General features: G+C 33.8%; 1 protein-coding gene across 3 annotated transcripts in view; it reads left to right on the top strand.

Moving 5' to 3' along the window:
• The window catches only part of VPS13B (vacuolar protein sorting 13 homolog B), a 777819-nt gene that overhangs the window by 201890 nt on the left and 554786 nt on the right, over nt 1-21143 (top strand). For all 3 annotated transcript variants that reach the window (XM_023517476.1, XM_023517471.1, XM_023517472.1), the window contains exons 18-19: nt 14443-14577; nt 15324-15497. In XM_023517476.1, the coding sequence (XP_023373244.1) occupies nt 14443-14577; nt 15324-15497 (309 nt within the window). The remainder of the gene's footprint in view (nt 1-14442; nt 14578-15323; nt 15498-21143) is intronic.

Here is a 21143-nt window from a genome sequence, read left to right as displayed (position 1 = left end):
AAATAATGGATTCTGCAATTGTATGAGATTGCATTTTCCTAGCTGTGATTTCTATAGCTGTGTAACTGCACTTCTCAGTGCATGTTTGATCTGCATTTTTGCCTTTTTAGTATTAGTTTGTGCAAGTCATTTGAAATATTATGCCAGCTTTTCAGACAAGTGGGAATGTCTGGATTGTAAATGTCTCTTTAATTTGCTAGGAATCATAGCTTCATTTGCTAATGTTTCGCCACAAATTACACATGTGGGCTGTGGTAGATTTCCTTTACTACAAATGAAACCATATGATAAATAATTTTCATTATATTGATGAGTAATTGTTTTTATTTTTTAATTTAGTTGTTGATGAAGCATACTGGATAAAGCAATATTTGACACACTAGCACCATCTTCTAATATTTGCTTTTTTGCTAAAAACTTATCCATTTTAATTGAATGCTATGTAATAAAAATAAAAAATGCCAAATCAAAAATAATAAAATCTTTTAGTTTGAGTTTTGGAGGGGGCAAGTATTCAAACTATAGCAAAAGAGAATGAACTCCTATTCAGAGTATCATATTTATGCTCCTGTGCATAAATATCATATTTATTCTTTTTCTGGAGTAACCTTTACCAACTCCCCCCAAAGACATGTGTGTATACACACACACATACATACACATATACACACATAATGTTTCCTTAATGTAAACAATAGATTAGCTCTTTTCTATGATTTATTTTTTCAGGTAGTTCTAATGTCTTTAACCATGTTTAAAAATGAACAAAAAATTTTACCACATTTCTTCTATCATGTTTATAATCAGGTGGTTTCAAATAGATTCTAGGCTTCTTATATAGTATTTTTAAATGGCCTCATTTCATTTTTTGTTCTTATCCCAATATAATTTATTTTTTCTTTTAATTTAGTGCCCCCAAATGATGGTTTCCACACCCCTTATTCTCACTTTTGCTGTCAGAATATGGGGTTTAATATGTAGCATATATGACTTTTACATAGCAGTCCTTCTTCAGATATTTCCACCAGTGGTTATTTCTGAGAACTTAATTTAATATATTTTCTTCTTATGTGTTATAAATTACCTAACTCAAAAACCAGCCACGCTATTTTTTCCTGAAACTTATATTTTCATGTCTTATGCCGTGAGGTTTTTTTTTTAAAGTTCTATATTTGTGGATAATACAAAATGATCACAACTAGTTATTAGGTATTACTAATTATAGTAAGAACTTTTATATATAAAAAAATTATTGCTATTACAGCAATTATTATTCTTTAATTGGCATCAAGTTCTAGGGGCAAGGGGAGAAGGTCAAAGTTTTGGAAGGTTTTCTTTTTTTCTTTTTTTGGAGATAGAGTCTCACTATGTCTTGGTAGCTTGTTATAGCTCCAACAACCTCAAACTCTTAGGCTTAGCCAGTTTTCTTGCCTCAGCCTCCCAAGTTGCTGGGACTACAGGCACCTGGCACAACGCTGGCTATTTTTTTTATTTGGTGCTGTTGTCATTGTTGTTTAGCTGACTTGGGCTGGGTTCGAACCCACCAGCCCCAATGTGTGTGAGCAGCGCCATAACCACTGAGCTGTGGGTGCCGGGCCTGGAAGGTTTTCTTTACAATATCAGTTTGCAAACAAATATGTTAATTCCTTTGAAATTTTAACTCATATTTCCTGAGTTTACCTAGTTCATATTTTTTCTGCCATAGATGGAAAAACCATAATTAATTCATTTGATTAGATATTGTAAGTTTTCTTTGCCTTAAAAAGAAGTGCCAATGGTACATGACAGCATTGCTACCTGAATGACCACTTTTGTTTTCCATGTTCCATGTTTCCATCTCCTCCATCCACTGCAGTTAATCATAGATTTTGGAGCTAAAAGCAATTTTAGTCATAATCAAATCCAGTCCCTTACTTTTTCACATGAAGAATATTGTCTACAAAGTTTGAATTTAAGATTATATAGCTATTTGATAGCAGAGTTTTACTGGAAAAAAGGTCCAGTGATTAGACCTTTAGTTATGTTTCTAAATTTCCTTATTAATCCATAATGTAAATGAACCAAATTTCTCTTAATTCACTGTATAATTTGTGGCAGTAGTAGCAATAATGACAATATGCTAGCTAGCATTCACTGAGTATGTGCCAAATACACTGTTAACCACTGTCCATTTATCATTTCACTCTGTGCTCATGTTTACTCTGTAAAGGAGTTATTGATTTATACCTATTTTACAGACAAGAAAATGGAAATAGAGTAGTTAAAAAAATTGGGGGATTCATAATGTGTTAATTTTTCTGCTTACCCTACAGCATTAAAGCTCAATAATTATTTATTTCTTCTTTTATCATGGATGAAATCTCAGGGAATGCATTTACAAGCTATTTTTACTTAGAAACATAAGACATGACTTTTAAAAAACCCAAAAAACAAGGAGAAAAATAAAACCAGAAAGGGAAGCAGGCACTGATGCTTTGGCTCCTGTAATGGGCTGTGGCAACCTTAGTAACCAATGGGCTTAGCTTTTGGTTACTATAAGGCAGTGGGGACAAGAAGAGAAGAATTGGAAGTGATATTTCACTTTTTTAAACTTGTAACTTCAAAGGGCTGTCAAAAGGTAGATTGAAAAATCTGTTTCACTCTGGATTTAACAAAGAAGGTTGTTTGTGTTGGCCTTGATTGGGAAGGGGGAGGGTACATTCCCGGAGTATTTAGAATCACAACTTTGCTCATTTAGAATTTAATTTTTTGCCTAACCTAGGAATCATGAAACTAGTAAGTTAAAATATGATCCTGAGTGGGCTAGTTACATCCCTGTATATCTTGTAGTAAATAAGGATATTTGCTGTGGCACATAGTTTCAGATCTGGTAATATATTTGAGAAAGAAAGTCATGTAAATTTATAATCTCAAATTCTTTTTTTTTTTTTGGCCGGGGCTGGGTTTGAACCCGCCACCTCCTGCATATGGAGCGGGTGCCCTACTTCTTTGAACCACAGGTGCTTCCCAACCATTATATTTCCTTTATCATGGAAATAATCCACCAAGAGCAAGAATTAGCAGAGACCTCCAGTGATTGAATCAGACTCGTAGAATGTCAGATAACAAAATTATGGGAAATAGTATAAATTGGCTTTTTAAAATGATTTAAAGAAGTGGGAATTTTAGAGGCATTGAAATATTTCTTTTGGCTCGTCACCTGTAGCTCAGTGCCTAGGGTGCCAGCCATGTACACCGGAGGTGGTGGGTTCAAATCCAGCTCCCGGCTTGCCAAACAACAATGACAACTGCAACCAAAAAATAGCCGAGCATTGTGGCAGGTGCCCGTAGTCCCAGCTGTTTAGAAGGCTGAGGCACGAGAATTGCTTAAGCCCAAGAATTTGAGGTTGCTGTGAGCTGTGACACCATGACACTCTACCCAGGGCGACAGCTTGAGACTCTGTCTCAAAATAAAAAAAAAAAGGAAATAAAAGATGGAGCTAAAAATAACAGAGAGGCAAAAGATATTATCAATGAAGACTAGGAAATTTTTATAAAGAAAAATATAATTTTTGGAGGTCAGAAGTCCTTGAAATGTTTAAATAGCAGATTAGATGCAACCAAAAACACTATTAGTGAACTTGAAGGTACTTATAAAGAAATTACCTAGAATGCAATACCAAATAGAGATAGAAATGTGAAGTACAAGTCAATAGATCTGGACACTACAATGAAGACTCTATGTGTCTGTAGACTATCAGAATGCAAAAGTGTGAGATAAGTAACATTTATAGACTTGTTATCTTAACAAAATTGATATGAGATGTGAATCTTTAGATTTAAGAGTCATTATAAATTCTTCAAGCAGAAAAAATAAACTTAAACTTCTAAGTAAACAAATTGTGGTGAAACTTAAGTATGCTAAAGACAAACATAAAGCTTTAAAGGCAATTGGAGGGAAAAGAAATTAATGACATGATCTGCCAACATATATGTTACTTTTTTAGTTTCCCACAGTTAGTGATGAAGATGTCAAAGATAAAGAAAATTATTTGTTCTTGAACACATATTTGAGGTACTGTCTTAAGGCATTTGGTATTACCTTTTAAGCACATGTGGTCTAGTGATTCTCCCTTTCCAGCCAAAATGAGTTATTGGATCTTTAGAAATACTAAATTCTTCAGTATTCGAACCAGGCTCTGCCCTCATCCAGACAAGGGGTATTTCTAGTCTCTTGTGCCAAGAAATGTTCGTATTCTCACACTTGGAATAGCAATGAAAGTTAAGTATATGATCTTGAAATGGAATTGGTTACATAAAGGAATTTTAAAAAAAAATAATTTTTAAAGAGCATTCTTAGGTTCACAGTATAATTGAAAGGGACAGAGACTTCCCATATACTCTGTGTTCCAATGCATAGATAATCTCTCCCCTATTTCCAGCATCCTCTATCAGAGTGGGACATTTGTTTTCTTGATGAACCAACACTGACAGATCATAATTACCCAAGTCTGATAAACCAACACTGGCAGATCATAATTACCCAAGTATGTAGTTTAATTTGGGAATCAATCATGGTATTGTACAATCTATGGATTTGGACTAGTGTAAAATTGTGTATATCTATTATAATATCATACAGAATGTTTCCACAGCTCAAAAAATCCTCTGTGCTCTGCCTGTTTATCCTGTCTCCCAACCCTGGCAACCACTGATCTTTTATAGTTTCTATAGTTTGCCTTTTCCAGAATAACATATAATTAGAATCATACAGTATGTAGCTTTTCAGACTGGCTTCTTCACTTAGTAATATGTCTTTATGTTTCCTCCATGTCTTTTCTAGATCATTTCTTTTTAGCACAAATATTCCATTGTCTGGATGTACGACAGTTTATTATTCACCTAATAAAGGATATCTTAGTTGGTTTTGGGTTTTGGCAATCACGAATGGAGTTGCTGTAAATATCTGTTTGCACATTTTCTAGTAGATGTAAAGTTTACATTCTTTGGGTAAATATCAAAGAGCATAGCTCCTAGATTGTATGGTAAGAGGATGTTTAATTTTATAAGAAAGTGTTGAACTGTCTTCCAAAGTGTCTGTACTGTTTTGCATTCCCACCCGCGGTTAATGAGAATTCCTATTGCTCCATATCCTCCCCAGCATTTGGTGTTGTCGGTGAGATTAATTCCAAAAATGTATGTGGTTTTTCAAGTTTTCCAAGAATGTATGTTGTTAGCATGATAGAGACATGTAGTCGCGACACTGTGATTCACAGAATTTTGGAGTTAGACGCTAACTTTGTTTTTATTTTATACTAAATGAAACTAAGAATTACATCATAAACAACATGGCAGAATGTATTGATTTTAATCAAGGCATTTTAAAAATTGGTCTATCACTGTAAAGTTGAATCTACTTGTCAAATATTTATTTGCCATTGTTGATGTTTAGAAAAGAGGATCAGAGAAGCTGATCTGTAGATAAATGTTGGTCATTAAATGCTTGTTGACTCTTTTTGCTGGTGCTAGCAATGTACAATATAGTGATATGAATAGTTATTTCTGGGATATAGATGGGGAGTGGAATAATGAAAAGTAAGCTTTTGCTATAAAATAGTTCATGTGTTTTATTATGACTGTTTAAAGTTCAGTTCTGTCATTTAATTATAATTATGAGTTGTACTTTTGATATTGCCATTTATTTCATGCTGTTTACTTATAGTTCAATAGTGATATTTTATGTTTTGCTGAAAATATTGAGTGATTTTTACTTAGATATTTTGGTTTAACTCAACCCTAGAATGTCCTTCTATCTCCCTTATTTTTTTAATACTTTTTTTTTATATAAAGTCTTGCTCTGTCACCCACACTGGAATATAGTGGCATGGTCATAGCTCATTGCATTCTCAAACTTTTGGGCTCAGTGATCCTCCTATATATACCTCAGTCTCCTGAGACTATAGGTGTGTGACACCAGGTCTGGCTAATTTCTTTCTTTCTTTCTTTCTTTCTTTTTTTTTTTTTTTTGAGACAGAGTCTCACTTTGTCACCCTCAGTAGATTGCTGTTCCATCATAGCTCACAGCAACTTTAAACTCTTGGGCGTAAGTGATTGTCTTGCTTCAGCCTCCCAAGTAGCTGGGACTACAGGCACCCACCACAATGCCTAGCTATTTTTAGAGATGAAGTCTTCCTCTGGCTCAGGCTGGTCTCAAACCTGTGAGCTTAGGCAATCTACCTGCCTTGGCCTCCCAGAGTGGTAGGATTACAGGCCTGAGCCACTGCACCTGACCAGGGCCTGGGTAATTTCTTTCAGTTTTTATTTTTTGTAGATATGGGGTCTTGCTTGTTGCCTATGCTGGTTTTGAATTACTGGTCTCAAGTGATCCTCTTGCCTTGGCCTGCCAAACTGCTGAAAATACAGATGTGAGCCACTGTACTGAAGCCTATATCTGTTTTTTGATGTTAAAAACAAAATTATCATCAATAAGAATAATGAAATAACCTGTCTTTTTAAGTGTCCTGTCATTCATTTGTTTTCTCAGAGGGAGTCATTTGCATGCTTCTTCTGCTAACTAAATGGCTTTCTTGGTGTACCTATCTCATTTGTTGTTGTCTTAGCCAGCCATTCTTGTATAGAATTACACTTCCTTTTTAAGTGATAAGTGTTCTGCACATTTTACTTTCTCCCTTTATTCTTTACCTGAAAGGATAATGTTTATTTTTTACTATAATAACACTTAGAAGCTCTTTACTGTTGTTACTTTGTTTAGAGTTCTTCAGTAACTGTGCCATGATAGCTTTCTCTTTAATGCATATTTTGAGGAATTTACCCCTTTCTTTTTCAGAAACCTTTATTATTGGTACACTCTTCTGAGTTCTGACTATTATGGATCCTGGCTGCTTGAATATTGTGAATTGTCTTTTATTTTATGAAATTATAGTTTTGCAAGACATGTAACAAAAGGGCAGTACACTGGCCCTCTACCACCATCACTAATTTTTAGAAACAATCAATTTTTTGCTTATTCCTAGATAAATGCCTCTAAATTTCTATATAGTATGCTTTATTGCAATTTTCTTATCTTCTGTGTCTGGCCATAGAAATGAAACTATTAGTGTTGGCTCTAAAAGCTAACTCCTCTGTGGTAGGCAGAAATATGTAGGTAGTACTTCTCATTGGCTATGCGGCTATTTTAGTTTTCTATTTCTGCTCTAACAAATTACCATAAACTAAGAATCTTAAAACAACACACGAATTTATTTTCTTAAGATTCTGTATTTTAGAAGACTGAAATGGGTCTCACATGAAAATTAAGGTGTCAGTAGGGCTCTGTTTTGGATGTCCTAGGAATGAATCCCTTTCCTTGCCTTTTCCAGCATATAGAGGCCTCTTGCAGCCTTTGGCCCATGGCTTCTGTCCCCTAGCAACAATGCATTGTATGATAGTGCTTCTAACATCACATCTCTTTCTCTGACTCTTCCTTTCTGCCTCCTTCTTCTCTTTTTAAGGATTCTTCTGATTACATTGAGTTCACCTGAATAATCCAGTAGTGTTTTCCTATTTCAAGGTCAACTTATTTTAGGAATCTTAATTTTCTGAGCCTTGTAATATAACATAGTCACAGGTCTTAGGATTTAGAATATGGACATCTTCAATGGCTTATTATTCTGCCTGCCACAGAGAATTTAGCTTTTAGGGCCAACACTCACTGTTTCTATCTTCAATCTTCCTTTCTTCTAAATCAATGGGCTGCGGCATTAGGAAGGTTGAGAACCATTGTTCTAAAACTTTGAATATAATTTTATATCATTTTTTGCTTAAATCTATAGTCAGTAGGAACATATTATGACCCTATATGTTATGAATTATAATGTGCTGGTATGAAATTTTTTTCATATAAAACTTATTCTTGAAGTAATTATTGGTTTTTTGTGTTGTTTAATGTTTCACATAGTACATAACTTATTTTAGATTCTCAATGTGACAAAAATGAAAGTCTTCTCTCAATATGTTCCAGTGCATGAGATAATTACTTTTAATTTTTGGAATCATTATTCTTTTAGTGCACTTCCCTCCTTTTTCAGTTTCTTTTTGTTCCCTAGGTGTACCTCAGAGATGTTCTCAAAGTTCCTTTTATCATTTTTCTGGGATTCTCTTTTCTCCTATGTTAGAGCCTCTGTTTCTTCCACATGTTACTCTTTCTTAATTTACTACCTCTTTTTGGTGAACACAATTCTCTAGTTGTCTTTCTAGCATAGGAAGTAAACTTTTTTTAGATCTGGCATGCCCTAATGAATCATTATTTTACTTTTATATGTGATTGATTGATTGGCTGTGTATAGATTTACTTTTAGGGTGGAAGTCATTTTCCTATGTAAAATGTAAAAATGTAAAAGTATTGTTTTATTGTCTTCTTGCTTTGGGCATTTCTATTAAAAAGTTTGATGATGGGTGGTGCCTGTGGCTTAAAAAAGTAGGGCGCTGGCCCCATATACTGAAGGTGGTGGGTTCAAACCCAGCCCCAGCCAAAAACTGCAAAAAAAAAAAAAAAAAAGTTTGATGACATTCTAATTGTTTATATGTTACTTTTTGGGGGGATGGGGGGAGTCTCACTCTGTTCTTCTGGGTAGAATGTAGTGACATCATCACAACTCACTGCAACCTCAAGCTCCTAGGCTCAAGAGAACCTCCTGCCTTAGCCTCCCAAGTAACTAGAACTATAAGTATGTACCACTGTGCCTGACTAATTTTCTATATTTTACACAGACATGATCTTATTCTTTTTTTTCCCCCACTTTATTTATTTATTTTTTAATTTTAGGTTAATGTGAAGGTGAAAACAACCAAGTCACAATATTTGAATTTGTTAGGTAGATTCTCTCGTGTAGTTATGTCCTGCACCCTAAAGGTGTGCTGAATACCCAGGATCTCATTCTTGGTCAGGTGGGTCTCAAACTCCTGAGCTGAAGTATCCTCCCACCTCCATCGCCCAGAGTGCTAGGATTACTGGCTTGAGCCACCATGCCCCGCCTGTATGTTACCTATTTTTGTTTTATGTGTGCGTGTAAAATAATCTCAGAAACTTTTAGGAGCATCTCTTTTGCTCTGATGTCAAGTGATGTAAATTTATGTGTGTGTTTTTTCATTTCGTTGTGCTCTGTGGTGGACCCTTTTAATTTGAAATTACTCTTCTTCAATTGGGAAATTGTCTTGAATTGGTTGCTATTTGCTTTTGAAAGTTCTTTCTAGAACTTTTGGTTTTTCAGATTTTGGATTATTTGTGCTGATCTTTTCCTTTTATTGTTATTTTTCCTTTCATTTTCAATCTCTATAGATTTTTTGGGTTTTAATTTATGGGAGATTTCCTCAACTTTATTTTGCAGTCTTTCCACTAATTGAAAAAGAATTAACAACATTTTTTTTATTTTTATTTTTAAGAACTATTCTTATTCTTTGAAAATTTCTTTTTTGATGTTTTCTCTTCCCAGCATTGTCTCTTTATTTCAAGTTCCTTTCCTCTGTGTTTTTCTTAAATCTCTGAATGTCATATTACTAATTTTTATCTAATATTTGATGAACCTTCATAGTGTTGAATAAAGTACAAAATAACTACTTGGATACTTTCTGTGAGGTTGAACTTGTTAAATGGCTGGTATCACTGTGGGAATTGGACACAGCTCGTTTTTGTTAGAGGGATAATCAATCATCAGTATCAATTCCTTTTATTTGGACTTACCAGTTTGCACAGAAAGATATCCCATTGGCACTCAGTGCTTGAGAATAAAAGAAGGGGAGATCCAATTATCCAGTATATATACTCTATATAGATTTTTAGATTAATGTCTCCTTTCTAACATGCACCATATCCTTTGTTGTATCTCATGTTCCTTAGTACAGAGTCCTTCTAGTTTAACCTTTCCAGAGTGTACCCTCCAGTCATCTGCCAGGGTGAATATTGAGTAGTTGCTTGGCTGCATGAATTGAGGGAAAGGATCTGTGTTCATTAGATAGACATTCAGTCTTTCCTTATCTTTTTTAGTTTCATTTGCATCCTGCCTTCTGAACTGACCTATTTATTTATTTTTCAGGGGCTTAGTACAGATCAACTTGTTTAGTTTAATTACCCAAAGGCACTTTTCTGTGTTCTTCTAAGTCTACTCATTGCTACTTGTTCATCTTCCAAAATTTTATTGACTGCTCTTGCTCTTTGAGATTTTACTATTCATTTCTTGTATTTTCATTTTAATTTCTTTGTTAGTTCAAATCCCTGAAAAAAATTAACACTCCTTTGGTGGTGGTTAAGGGTTCAATGGTGGTAAACATATGGTTTGACTCTTTCATCTTTTACATCCACAGAGATGTACAGATCATTCTTATTAGTTCTTCTTTTAATTTATAGATGATAATTAAAGGGGTGACCATAAGTGGGTTGCTGAACATTAGAAAGTTGATACTGAAGGAAAGATCTCAATGAGGCTATAAGAATTACAGCAGGCAAGAAAGTTGAGTAGTAAAAGAGTTAGGGTTAAATGGTGCATTTTAGGATTAAGAATATTGTAAGGAGTTGATATTTTATAGAAATGTACTATAGAAAAGTATAGGAAATTTATAGAAAAGTATAGGATAGGATATTTTATAGAAATGTACTATAGAAAAGAAAGGAAATAGCATTGCATTATTTTATATTTAATTGTATTACAAAAATTGGTAATGATTGTTAGATTATTTTATTGATAGTACTGTGTATACCTGAGAAATGTCTGGGTGCAGTCACTTATGCCTGTAATCCTAGTGGGAGGCCGAGGTGGGTGGATCATTTGAAGCCAGGAGTTCAAGACCAGCCTGAGCAAGATTGAGACCCAAGTCTATAAAAAATAGAAAAAAATAGCTGGGGTTGGTAGAGCATGCCTGTAGTCCCAGCTATTCAGGAGGCTTAATGAAGGCAGAGACTTGCTTGAGCCGAAAGATTCAGGTTGCAGTGAGCTATGATGGCACCCTGTCTCAAAACAAAAACAAACAAACAAACAAATGAGAAAGATAATAGTTGTAAAAATTTAACTCTAAATTTTTGATAGTATTAGTTTAAACCAATTTTTTATATACAGGTATATAAAATTCTTATTAGAAGAGATTTCAGCAACTCCTTCTGATGAGTCATACATAACATGCATGAAATATTAACAAAGACTTATTATTTATGATTCAAGGTAGGGTACAAAGCTGGAAACTCTAAAAGAAGCAGTATTATAAAATAATTTAAAAACAAAATCATTTGGCCCTTCAGATTCTTTTACTTTTGAATATACCAGAAACTAATTCAATTCTTTTGGTTCTGAACCCATTAGCAATTCTTGAAAGAATCTTTTAGTTAATAGATCTTGCTAATAGCTATATATGTTTCCTATCTTTTTTTTAAAATTTAGTACTGGCAAGAATCTTAACTATGAGAGCTTTAGGGCCGGGGAGGTTATTATTAAGTTCTATATTCTTCTCATCATTTAATGCAGTATTGGAGCAGAATAAGTTATTCACTGATTATAATTACTTGAAACCACAAAAGATGTTACATAGGTAAGGAAGCTTAGCATCTTTTCTTATAAGAAATGTGATCCAGGATTTATCACTTTACAATCTGAGCCTTTAGCAAAAATCTTTATTTCTTTAACCTTTCATGTTCCTACTTGTAAAATAGAAAAATAAGAACAGTAATAGCTACTTCAGGATTTTTTGAGTGTGATAACTAAAGTAGGCATAATGCAAGGAACTCAGTAAATGTTCATTGAATGTTAGGTGCTATGATAATTAGTACTACTCTTTCTGTGATGATTATATTAGTATTGTTGGCATCATTTTATTTTCAGAGATACTAAAGTCTTTTGAGACACAAGTTTTCAGAATCTGATAAAAGTACCTTAGAAAAATATATAAATACATATTATTGAGATACTATTTTTTAGGTTTCATAGACTCCATAAAATCTCCCATAGACAGTGGTTTTCAGAATTTCTCGTCTGAGGATAATGAATATCACTTCACAGGTGGCAAATATTGGAAAATAGCCAACAATGAATGTAGAATTACCTAAAGACTAAATTGAAATTAGCAAGTTAACAGCTCCTTCTGAAGTTATAGGTTAGTATGGTGCATGATATTTCTCAGGGTAACATCCTAGTCCAGCCATTTGAAAATCATTTTATGTGTCAGTTAAATTGTAGCTTTCTGGGCCACAGCTTGAGATAACTCAAAATTTCATTGAGAAGTTATGGGTCTTCTTGAACACATTAAAGATGGAAATTAATGTTTAATACATCTATCACAAAAGTTTATAGTCTTAATTATTCATACATAGTTAAAGAAGCTTCAAATATGAAAGATAGGATAAATTTTAACAAAATATGGAATGAGGAAAAGAAAAGAAATTATGTTGGTTGAAGCTCATGAATATAGGCAGAAAGAGTGGTAAAGTCATCTGTGATGGGATCAGATTGTGTTTAATACTTTAGCTATTTCACTTAGTAACTGAGATACTTTGGACAAAAATGAGTTAGCTTTCTAATCCATTGTATCTTCTTCTATGAAATGGGAATAATTAGAATATCTGTATAATAAGCCTATGGCAAGGATTAAATGAAATATTATGTATAACGCATGCTGAGTCTTCAGTAAATGTTAATTGATTAGAGCAGTTCATCATCATCATCGTAATTGTCATCATAGTGGTTGTCAGTACTGTCAATATAATGTTCTTTTCTTTGATTATTATTATTATTTTTTTGAGACAGTCTCACTTTGTTGCTCTGGGTAGAGTGCTGTGGCATCATAGCTCACAGCAACCTCAAACTCTTGGGCTCAAGCAATCCTCTTGTCTCAGCCTCCCAAGTAGCTGGGAATATAGGCACCAGCCACAATGCCTCCCTAATTTTTCTATTTTTAGTAGAGATGGGTTCTTGCGCTTGCTTAGGCTAAGTATAGTGTTCTTAAGGCTTTTCTTCTATAATGTTGTCTACCGTTAAGGACCAAAATGAGGTTCTTCCTTTTAAATGAAATTTTCCCAGTGGCTCTAGTCTGTAGTTCTAGAACTGTAAAAGGCCGAGGGGGGAGGATTACTTGAAGTTAAGAGTTTGAGACCATCTTGAATAAGAGCAAGACTCTGTCTTTACTAAAAATAGAAAAACTAGCCCATTGTAGTGGCATGTGCTTGTAGTTCCAGATACGGAGGGCTGAAACAGGAAGATTGCTTGAACCCAAGAGTCTGAGGTTGTTTTGAGCTAAGCTGAGGCTTAGCGCAAACATCCTAGCCAAGGAGATAGAGCAAGACTTTGTCTCAAAAAAAAATTTCGAACCACTTACTTATGGTAATTATTTTATATCCTTTTGCAAATAGTACAGATTAAAATTGTTAATATTCGCTTTTTTCTTTCGTTCCTTTTTTTTTTTTTTTTTTGAGACAGAGCCTCAACTTTTCGCCCTGGGTAGAGTGCTGTGACATCTCAGTTCGCAGCAACCTCTGATTCCTGGGCTTAAGCAATTCTCTTGCCTCAGCCTCCCAAATAGCTGGAACTACAGGCAGTCACCACAATACTCAGCTATTTTTTTGGTTGTAGTTGTCATTATTGTTTGGCAGGCCCAGGCTGGATTTGAACCCACCAGCTCTGGTGTATGTGACTGGCACCTTAGCTGCTTGAGCTACAGGCGCTGAGCCTTACTTTTTTCTTAATTTATAAAAATCTCTTTGCTCAATTTAACTACACAGAGCATGTCTGTTTTGTTTATAGGCTATTGAAATTTAACTTAGGAGCTGTTTTGAGCTGCAATTTGAGTATCACTAATCTGAAATCCCAAATGCTCTAAAATTGGAAACTTTTTGATTGCCAGCATTATGCTCAAAAGAAGTACTCCTTGGAGCATGGTATATTTTGATTTTCAGATTACGGATGCTCCAGTGGTAAGAATATAATGCAGATATTGCAAAATCCAAAATAATCCAAAATCCAAAACACTTCTTGTCCCAAATGTTTTAGATAAGGGATAATCAACCTTTTGCTTTTATTTCTTCACCCCACTTGATGAAGATATTTTGGGAAGTTTGTTTATTCAGGTAGTTTTCTGCTTAAATGTCTTTGTCTATTAAAAGAATAATCTTACTCTGTATTCTAAATCTAAAAATGATTTTTAAACTATCTCTTGGTTTTTAAACAAAACCTATACATTTACTGTGTTTTTGTCAGCTTGACTAATCAAGAGCTGACTATGTAAGAATAGTTTTAAGAGTTCAGTCCTTTTATTTTAAAATTGCATGCTTTTACCTCCTAAACATTGAACTATGAAACCTAACACAAATACTGTAAGAACATCTGAGGTAGATAATTAAAGTATAATTAAGTTTAAATGCCTTGGTGAAGGAGTATAAAAATTATTTAAATTCAATCGGCTAGTACATTTGCAGTTTTCTTTTATTAGGTGTGAAATCTAAGAATCCCCTGCCAACTCTTGAGGGCTCAATCCAGAATGTTGAATTGAAGTACTGCAGCACATCATTGGTCAAATGTGCCTCTGGGACCATGGGATCAATAAAAATTTGTGCCAAAGCCCCAGGTATGTGCAGCTGGACCGTGTAAAACTTTATTGCCTGTATAGGAGAATTGGCCTTGCATTTTACAAGGAGCGTTACTGAAACAAGAATTTACTCATTGTTCCTATGAATCAGAGGTTTTAAATTTTGACTTAAATTTTTTTTTTTTAATTGTGCCAGGATGATGCTTCTTGACTTAAATACAAAATTTTATGGAAGGAGAACAACTTTACATATTTTTAAGAATGGTTATAAGGGAGAAAAATTAAAAGGATATTTATTCTTATACCTTTTTGGGGGGTTAGAAGATATAGATGACAGAAAAATTAAAATGTTGTTAAAATAACAAAATTACACAGGAAATCTCATTGTTTTAAATGTAGGTTTATAATTAAATTCACCTTCCTACCAATATTTTATTTTATAAATTTTTAGAAAACTATAGTTTTTTTTTTTTTTTTAGCAAAAACTAAATTTTAGGATAAGCCTATAGAGGCACAATTTCCATTGAATTTTTAGAAGACAGTGTGTTCAAGTTGTTTCCTTTTATAAACTTTTCTACATTCTTTAGCAAAATATTAAAAATCAATTTTAAGAGATAAAAGTGCTTTTAATTTTATCAGACTCCTTATAGCTAAATGTACAACTAATCACCAAGTAAAACTAAAATGTTATGTTATCATGTTATATTTTAAATTTAAACATCCTCAAGATAGTCCTATATTTTATTTAGTAAATTTTGTTGCTGTTTACAAATGTTTCTATTCAGGGGAGAGTGGAAAAGAGAAGTTGATTCCTTTGCTTCAGGGTCCTTCTGACACTAAAGACCTTCATAGCACCAAGTGGCTCAATGAGAGTAGAAAGCCAGAATCTCTGTTAGCTCCAGATTTGATAGCCTTCACAATTCAAGTTCCACAATATATGGACTACTGCCACAGTTCTGGTAAGTACAAACATATCATTATTCTATTATTTTGCATTTTCTTCTCAGAAAGGCTTTCAAAATTGAACATTTTTTTTTCTTTTGTAGTGATTTATATTTATTGGGATAGTCCCTGCAATAGTGCTTTTTCAAAATTCAAGTGAAATATTTTTGTGTAATTTTTGATAATGGAAATGTTTTTATAAACAATAATGATTTTATTTTATGTGAGAATTTAGCTGTATGTATAATGTTTAACCTCAGATTTGTATCTATAAAGTACAATTGAGTTTTAAAAAATAGTGTATCATATAATACGTATTTTCTTGGGATAATAGCACTTCATGACCCATAGTTTGCTTGTTTGTTTGTTACATTAAATTAGCTATTTGGGCCTTCTGTTGTTTTGTAGAAAGGAAATGATTTTGGTGTTGGAACTGAGAAATAACCCCAAGGGTCATGATCTTAATTTTTATAGCTTTATTTTTTTTGGTAAAACCTTGCCTAGAATCTATTTCAGTTTTTCTAATACCATAATAGCAGAGCCGTAATACCTCTCATGTTGAGAGGAAATACTAGCAGGATCAATAAAGACTGGGGGTAAAAGTAGAGGTATGATAGGGGTAGAGACCAGCATCTACCATGAGTTCATTTAGCCAGTATGTGGTTAGTAAAGCCAAGGTGGTCAGTCAATGAGGATGGCTCATAAGATAGTAATGTAGAGATTTGTTAAAGGAGGGTTCTGAATTTTTTCTTTAGAATTAATTGGCCAGTGAATAGTTTCAAATGGGTGCTTAAGAATATAGCTATATTAATATTATTCAGCAAATACTGTAGCTTACTGAAAGTAGGTTAGGCATTGTTAAATTCAAATTAGAAGCTACAAAAAGATTTGTAATTAACTGACTAGACAAACTATATGTGGGTGAATATTAAAGCAGTGTGCAGGGATACAAAAACATTGGGAGATGAGTTTTGTTGCAGTATTGTTTGCAGCTGAATAGCATCCACATTAGAAAATGGAAATTAGTATTTGAAAGATGAGTGTGAGGATGCCTGTCAACATTCTTCTACAGGAGACACTCATCAAAAACATACTAGCTTGGTGAGAATGGGTATCGAATCCTAAAGAAAGAATGATGTGAAGATGACTCCAAGACCTAAATTAGGGATTTTATCCATCTTTTAAGGCAGAGCTAAAGAGATGAATAGATATTTTAATAGAAAGCCAGGTAATCTTTTAGGCTTTGGGGATCATATAGCCTCTGTCTCAACTCTTTGGTTCTGCTATTGTAGCACAGAAATAGCCACAGACAAAATTTAAATGAATCAACGTGACTGTGTTTCAATAAAACTTTATGAAAAATGGGAATTGGGACTGTTTTAGAAAGAAGGGATTATTGATTAAATAAAACATCATGGCTTTGTTAATGCCAATTTAATCATGTTCCTTAAATATGGTGTTTAGTAAATTCCTTTATATAATTACCTGTGTAGTAGTTTTTGTTTTCAAATCATATTATTAGGATGCTATTAAAATGACCAAAACAGTCATTGTTTTGAAACCTAAGGAGATAATCTTATTTGAAGCTGCCACATATTCTTAGTTGGACTCCTAATTTTTTGTTTTGCTACATATACAGTTAGTCAAACTTATTGAAATAATCTGATTTTTTTCTAGCAATATTTATGTCTGTAATTTAAATGCATTTCTAAGTACATAAAATTTTATTTGCATTTTTAACTTTTTATGTAGTAAACATGTATAAGAAAAATTATCTGTGACACCTATGGTATTTATAAGGTAAAATTTTATTTTTTTTCTTGTTGTTAAGGAAATTCACCTAATCTTCTATATTAGTGTTATGTTTAGTTATGGATTTGTGTATAAAATTTTTATGGATTTGTGTATTTGTGTATAAAATTTTAGTGTGATCATGCATTTAGTACTTTGAAATACTCCTTTGGGTATATTTTAATCCTAAAATGTAATATGTTTTAAGTTAAGTTATGCTTTATTTAGGGCATTTTTAAATTTTAATTTTCTATCCACCTTGGAACTACTACTTACATTTATGACTTAGGTATTTATGATAAAGTTTAGACAGCTCGTAAGGTACTATTTTTAAAGATATTTTTGATTAATCTTATGTTCATGTAACAAGATTTAAGTTGGGCATATATGTATGACTGGTATTATAGACAAGTCATAAATAAATCAATCTTAAATGAGGAAATTATTAACAGTCTTTCAAGACTATTGAACTATTACCCTGTCAGCAATTATCTTCCTAGCCACTGTATCTACTTTTTCTTTCTTTCTCTCTTATACAAACACTGACACATACGTCTTATTTCTGTACTCTTCTTTCTTTAGAGCTTATCAGAATCTACCACACTACCATACTTTATATATTACTGCTTTATATTATTGATTTTTTTTCTCCTGTGAGGGGAATTTTATGCTTCATTTGGGCAGAAATTTTTGTCTTTTTTGGTCACTGCTATATTCCCAGTGTCTAGAACCATACTTTGCATGTAGTACTCTTATTTAATAACAATAAACTTTTAGTGAATGAATGAGCAAGTAAGTGATGAGTACATTTACATTTCTTTGGTTTTTGAGTTTAGAGAATCAACTGTAAATAAGACTAAACAGGAATATAAGAACTTCTCTTATATTTCAGGGGAAAAAAGATGCTGGGTGGTTAAACCTTTCTAGATGAACAATTAAAAGCCTGTGTAATCCTTTTTTGTGTTTTCACAAATAAATAGATGAGTTTGTTAATGAACTTTCCCCTGGGTTTATAGAATCTGAATGATGATCATACTCACTGGCTTCTGAGGATCCTTGTTATAATGTGTAGAAGACAGCCATCATTATGAGTATGCTCTCAAATTGGTGCCCTTTCTAAATTTGTTTAAGACTAGAGACCAGTGGATTTTGTAGATATTATATAGAAGTGAATTAGAAAGTGATTTTTGAGAGGAGCTTTGTTAGGCAGAGTATTTTAACTGTGATTTCAGAATGTGAGAGAATGTACAGCTTTTTAATGGGAATTAGGAATTAAACTTCCTGAGAAATATTAATGGTGTTGATAAAACTCCTTATAAAAACAGTACCTTACAATGTAAAAATGAACTTTAATGTACATATTTTATCTGCTTACAAATGAAGACTGATTTAGGCACAGCATAGGCTGTATTTTGCCTACGATTTATAGCAGGTTCTGCTTACTATAAAGATCTGAGTCTTTGTTTATCATATTGTTAATGTTTAAATAAATTTTGGAGCATCTGTTATTTAGTAATAGAAAATGATTACAAAGTACTATCAATTTAGTATCAAAAGAGCTTAGGCCATCATTTCAATTTTTTTTTTTTTTTTGTGGTAGGGGTTAACCTTTCCCTTTTAATTTTTTACAATTAGGAAGATCTTTTTTATTTTGTTTTATTTTTTGAGACACAGTCTCATTCTATTGTCCTGGGTAGAGTGCCATGGTATCATTGAAACTCACAGCAACCTCAGACTTTTGGGCTTAAGTAATCCTCCTCCCTCAGCTTCCCAGGTAGCTGGGACTATAGGCACCCTCCACAATGCCCTGCTAGTTTTTCTATTTTTAGTAGAGACAGGGTCTTGCTGTAATTCTGGTCTGTAATTCCTAATTCCTAAGCTCAAGCAATCTACTACCTCGATCTCCCAGAGTGCTAGGATTACAGGTGTCAGTTACCACACGTAGCCACCGTCATTTCAATTTCTAAGCCAGTGTTAGCGGTCTCCCTTTCACGTCTCTTGCTGTCTACTTGGTCCAGCTTTATTGGTCCAGCTTTATCTATTTTAAGTTTTTCAGTGGGGATTATGCTTTTACATATGCTGTTTTTTCTGTCTGAGATTCTCATAACCATCCCTGCCCTTTCTATACTTGCTTAATTCCATTTCAGTCTTAAGTTCAGTTACTACCTCTTCAAGGAAGCATTCCCTGCCCTGTCTCTCCCTCCCTGTTACCAAACTTAGTCAGTTTAATTAAGGACCTCAGTTACATTCTTCATAGCCTACATGATGCAGTAGTATAGTCTGTTTTTACTACTAGTGAGTTTCTTGAAGGTAGAGTTAGCCACTGGTTGCTTATCATTTTATCTCTAGGCCTAACATTGCCTGACACATAAGGAATTCTTGAGAAGTTATTTGTTGTACGAATGAACGAATGAACATTTGTGACAGATGGTGAAAGTAAGAATGTATTTGACAGATAAATAGTAAGTTCTGAATACATGTTAACCTCCTTACCCTTTCTATCCCTGTGTTTCTTCCTTCTCCTCATTCGTATTTCTGCCATTGGAGAAAGTACCCACCAAGGTCTTCCTCTGTTCTAATTATAAGTAAATTCTATGTTCATTGGATTGTAATGTCTATTTTTTGGTTTGATGTAACTTTTATAAGTGATGTGAAATAATATGTCAGCCTTAAATATACTTGACGATACTTGTTATCTCCTCCTTATTCAGTATTTATCCTCTTTAGTCTCTAGTATTTATAGTTATGATTGTACCCTTTCTATTGAAACCTCAGTCTCTCTTGGCTTCAGGTGTTAAGAGGTAAGTCTCTATAGTCTTTTGTGTTTTTCTGTTTCTCATGAATGGAGGCACTGACTGTCCTTTTTTCTGGACTATCTTTTCAAAGATGTTTATATAGTGAACATTATTGTAAATTTAGTGTCTCACTCTGGAGCAAACAGAAGACATGCTTACTGTCTGCTATAAAACACTTAGCTCCTTGAATAGGATTCATTTCTTATTAGGTTCATTTCCCATTATGTAATTCACTGCATGTGAATTACATGCACTGCATCTAGGTATCCATCTGGACACATCTGCCTCCCATCATCTCCATGAGACTTGTGGGGGCAAAGGGACCTGATGCACATATGTTGCTATTCATGCTGCTTCCTGTGCGATGAGTAATAAAGTCCTTAGTCTGTGACTCAGGAGCCTTGTCTTTTACAGCAGTCACGATACTGTGTAGGGCAAAACCTTATGCTTGTTACAATTCTTGACACCAGAACAATGGGTTTTCTTAGTTCTGCTTGTTTTGTTCCCTTCCTCAAACACGTTTCTTTTGTTTCTTAAATACAGGTCATTTCCAAGATGATATTAGTGATCTTCTTTCTGTATAGATGATCTAATCAACATTTCTGGTTTCAGCAAGCAACTATAACTTTCTACCTCTCTGTCTATTTGTTTTCTCCATTTGTTTTCTTTTGATATCTAGACTCCAAATTTCAGACATCTCTTAAATAATCTTCTATGGATATTTTAATGGTGCGTAACATTTAAACTCAGGTGGGTTAAGGGGAGGAGTTGAAAAAAATAATTGAAAAAGCAAAACTAGCTCCATGCCCATAGCTCAGTGAGTAGGGTGCTGATCACATACACCAAAGTGGCGGGTTCGAGCCTGGCCTGGGCCAGCTAAATAACAATGATAACTGCAACCAAAAAATAGCTAGGCACTGTGGCGGGTACTGTAGTCCCGGCTGCTTGGGAGGCTGAGACAAGTGTCAAACTGTCTGTTTGTCTCAGTCAAACTCTTGCTTAAGCCCAAGAGTTTGAGGTTGCTGTGAGCTGTGACGCCATGACACTCTCCTGAGGGAAACACAGTGAGACTCTGCC

The sequence above is a fragment of the Otolemur garnettii genome, unplaced genomic scaffold (assembly GCF_000181295.1).
Source record: "Otolemur garnettii isolate 467f Iridium unplaced genomic scaffold, OtoGar3 scaffold00004, whole genome shotgun sequence".
In the NCBI taxonomy this organism is placed as follows: Eukaryota; Metazoa; Chordata; class Mammalia; order Primates; family Galagidae; genus Otolemur; species Otolemur garnettii.
This window is presented reverse-complemented; position numbering and strand designations above follow the sequence as displayed.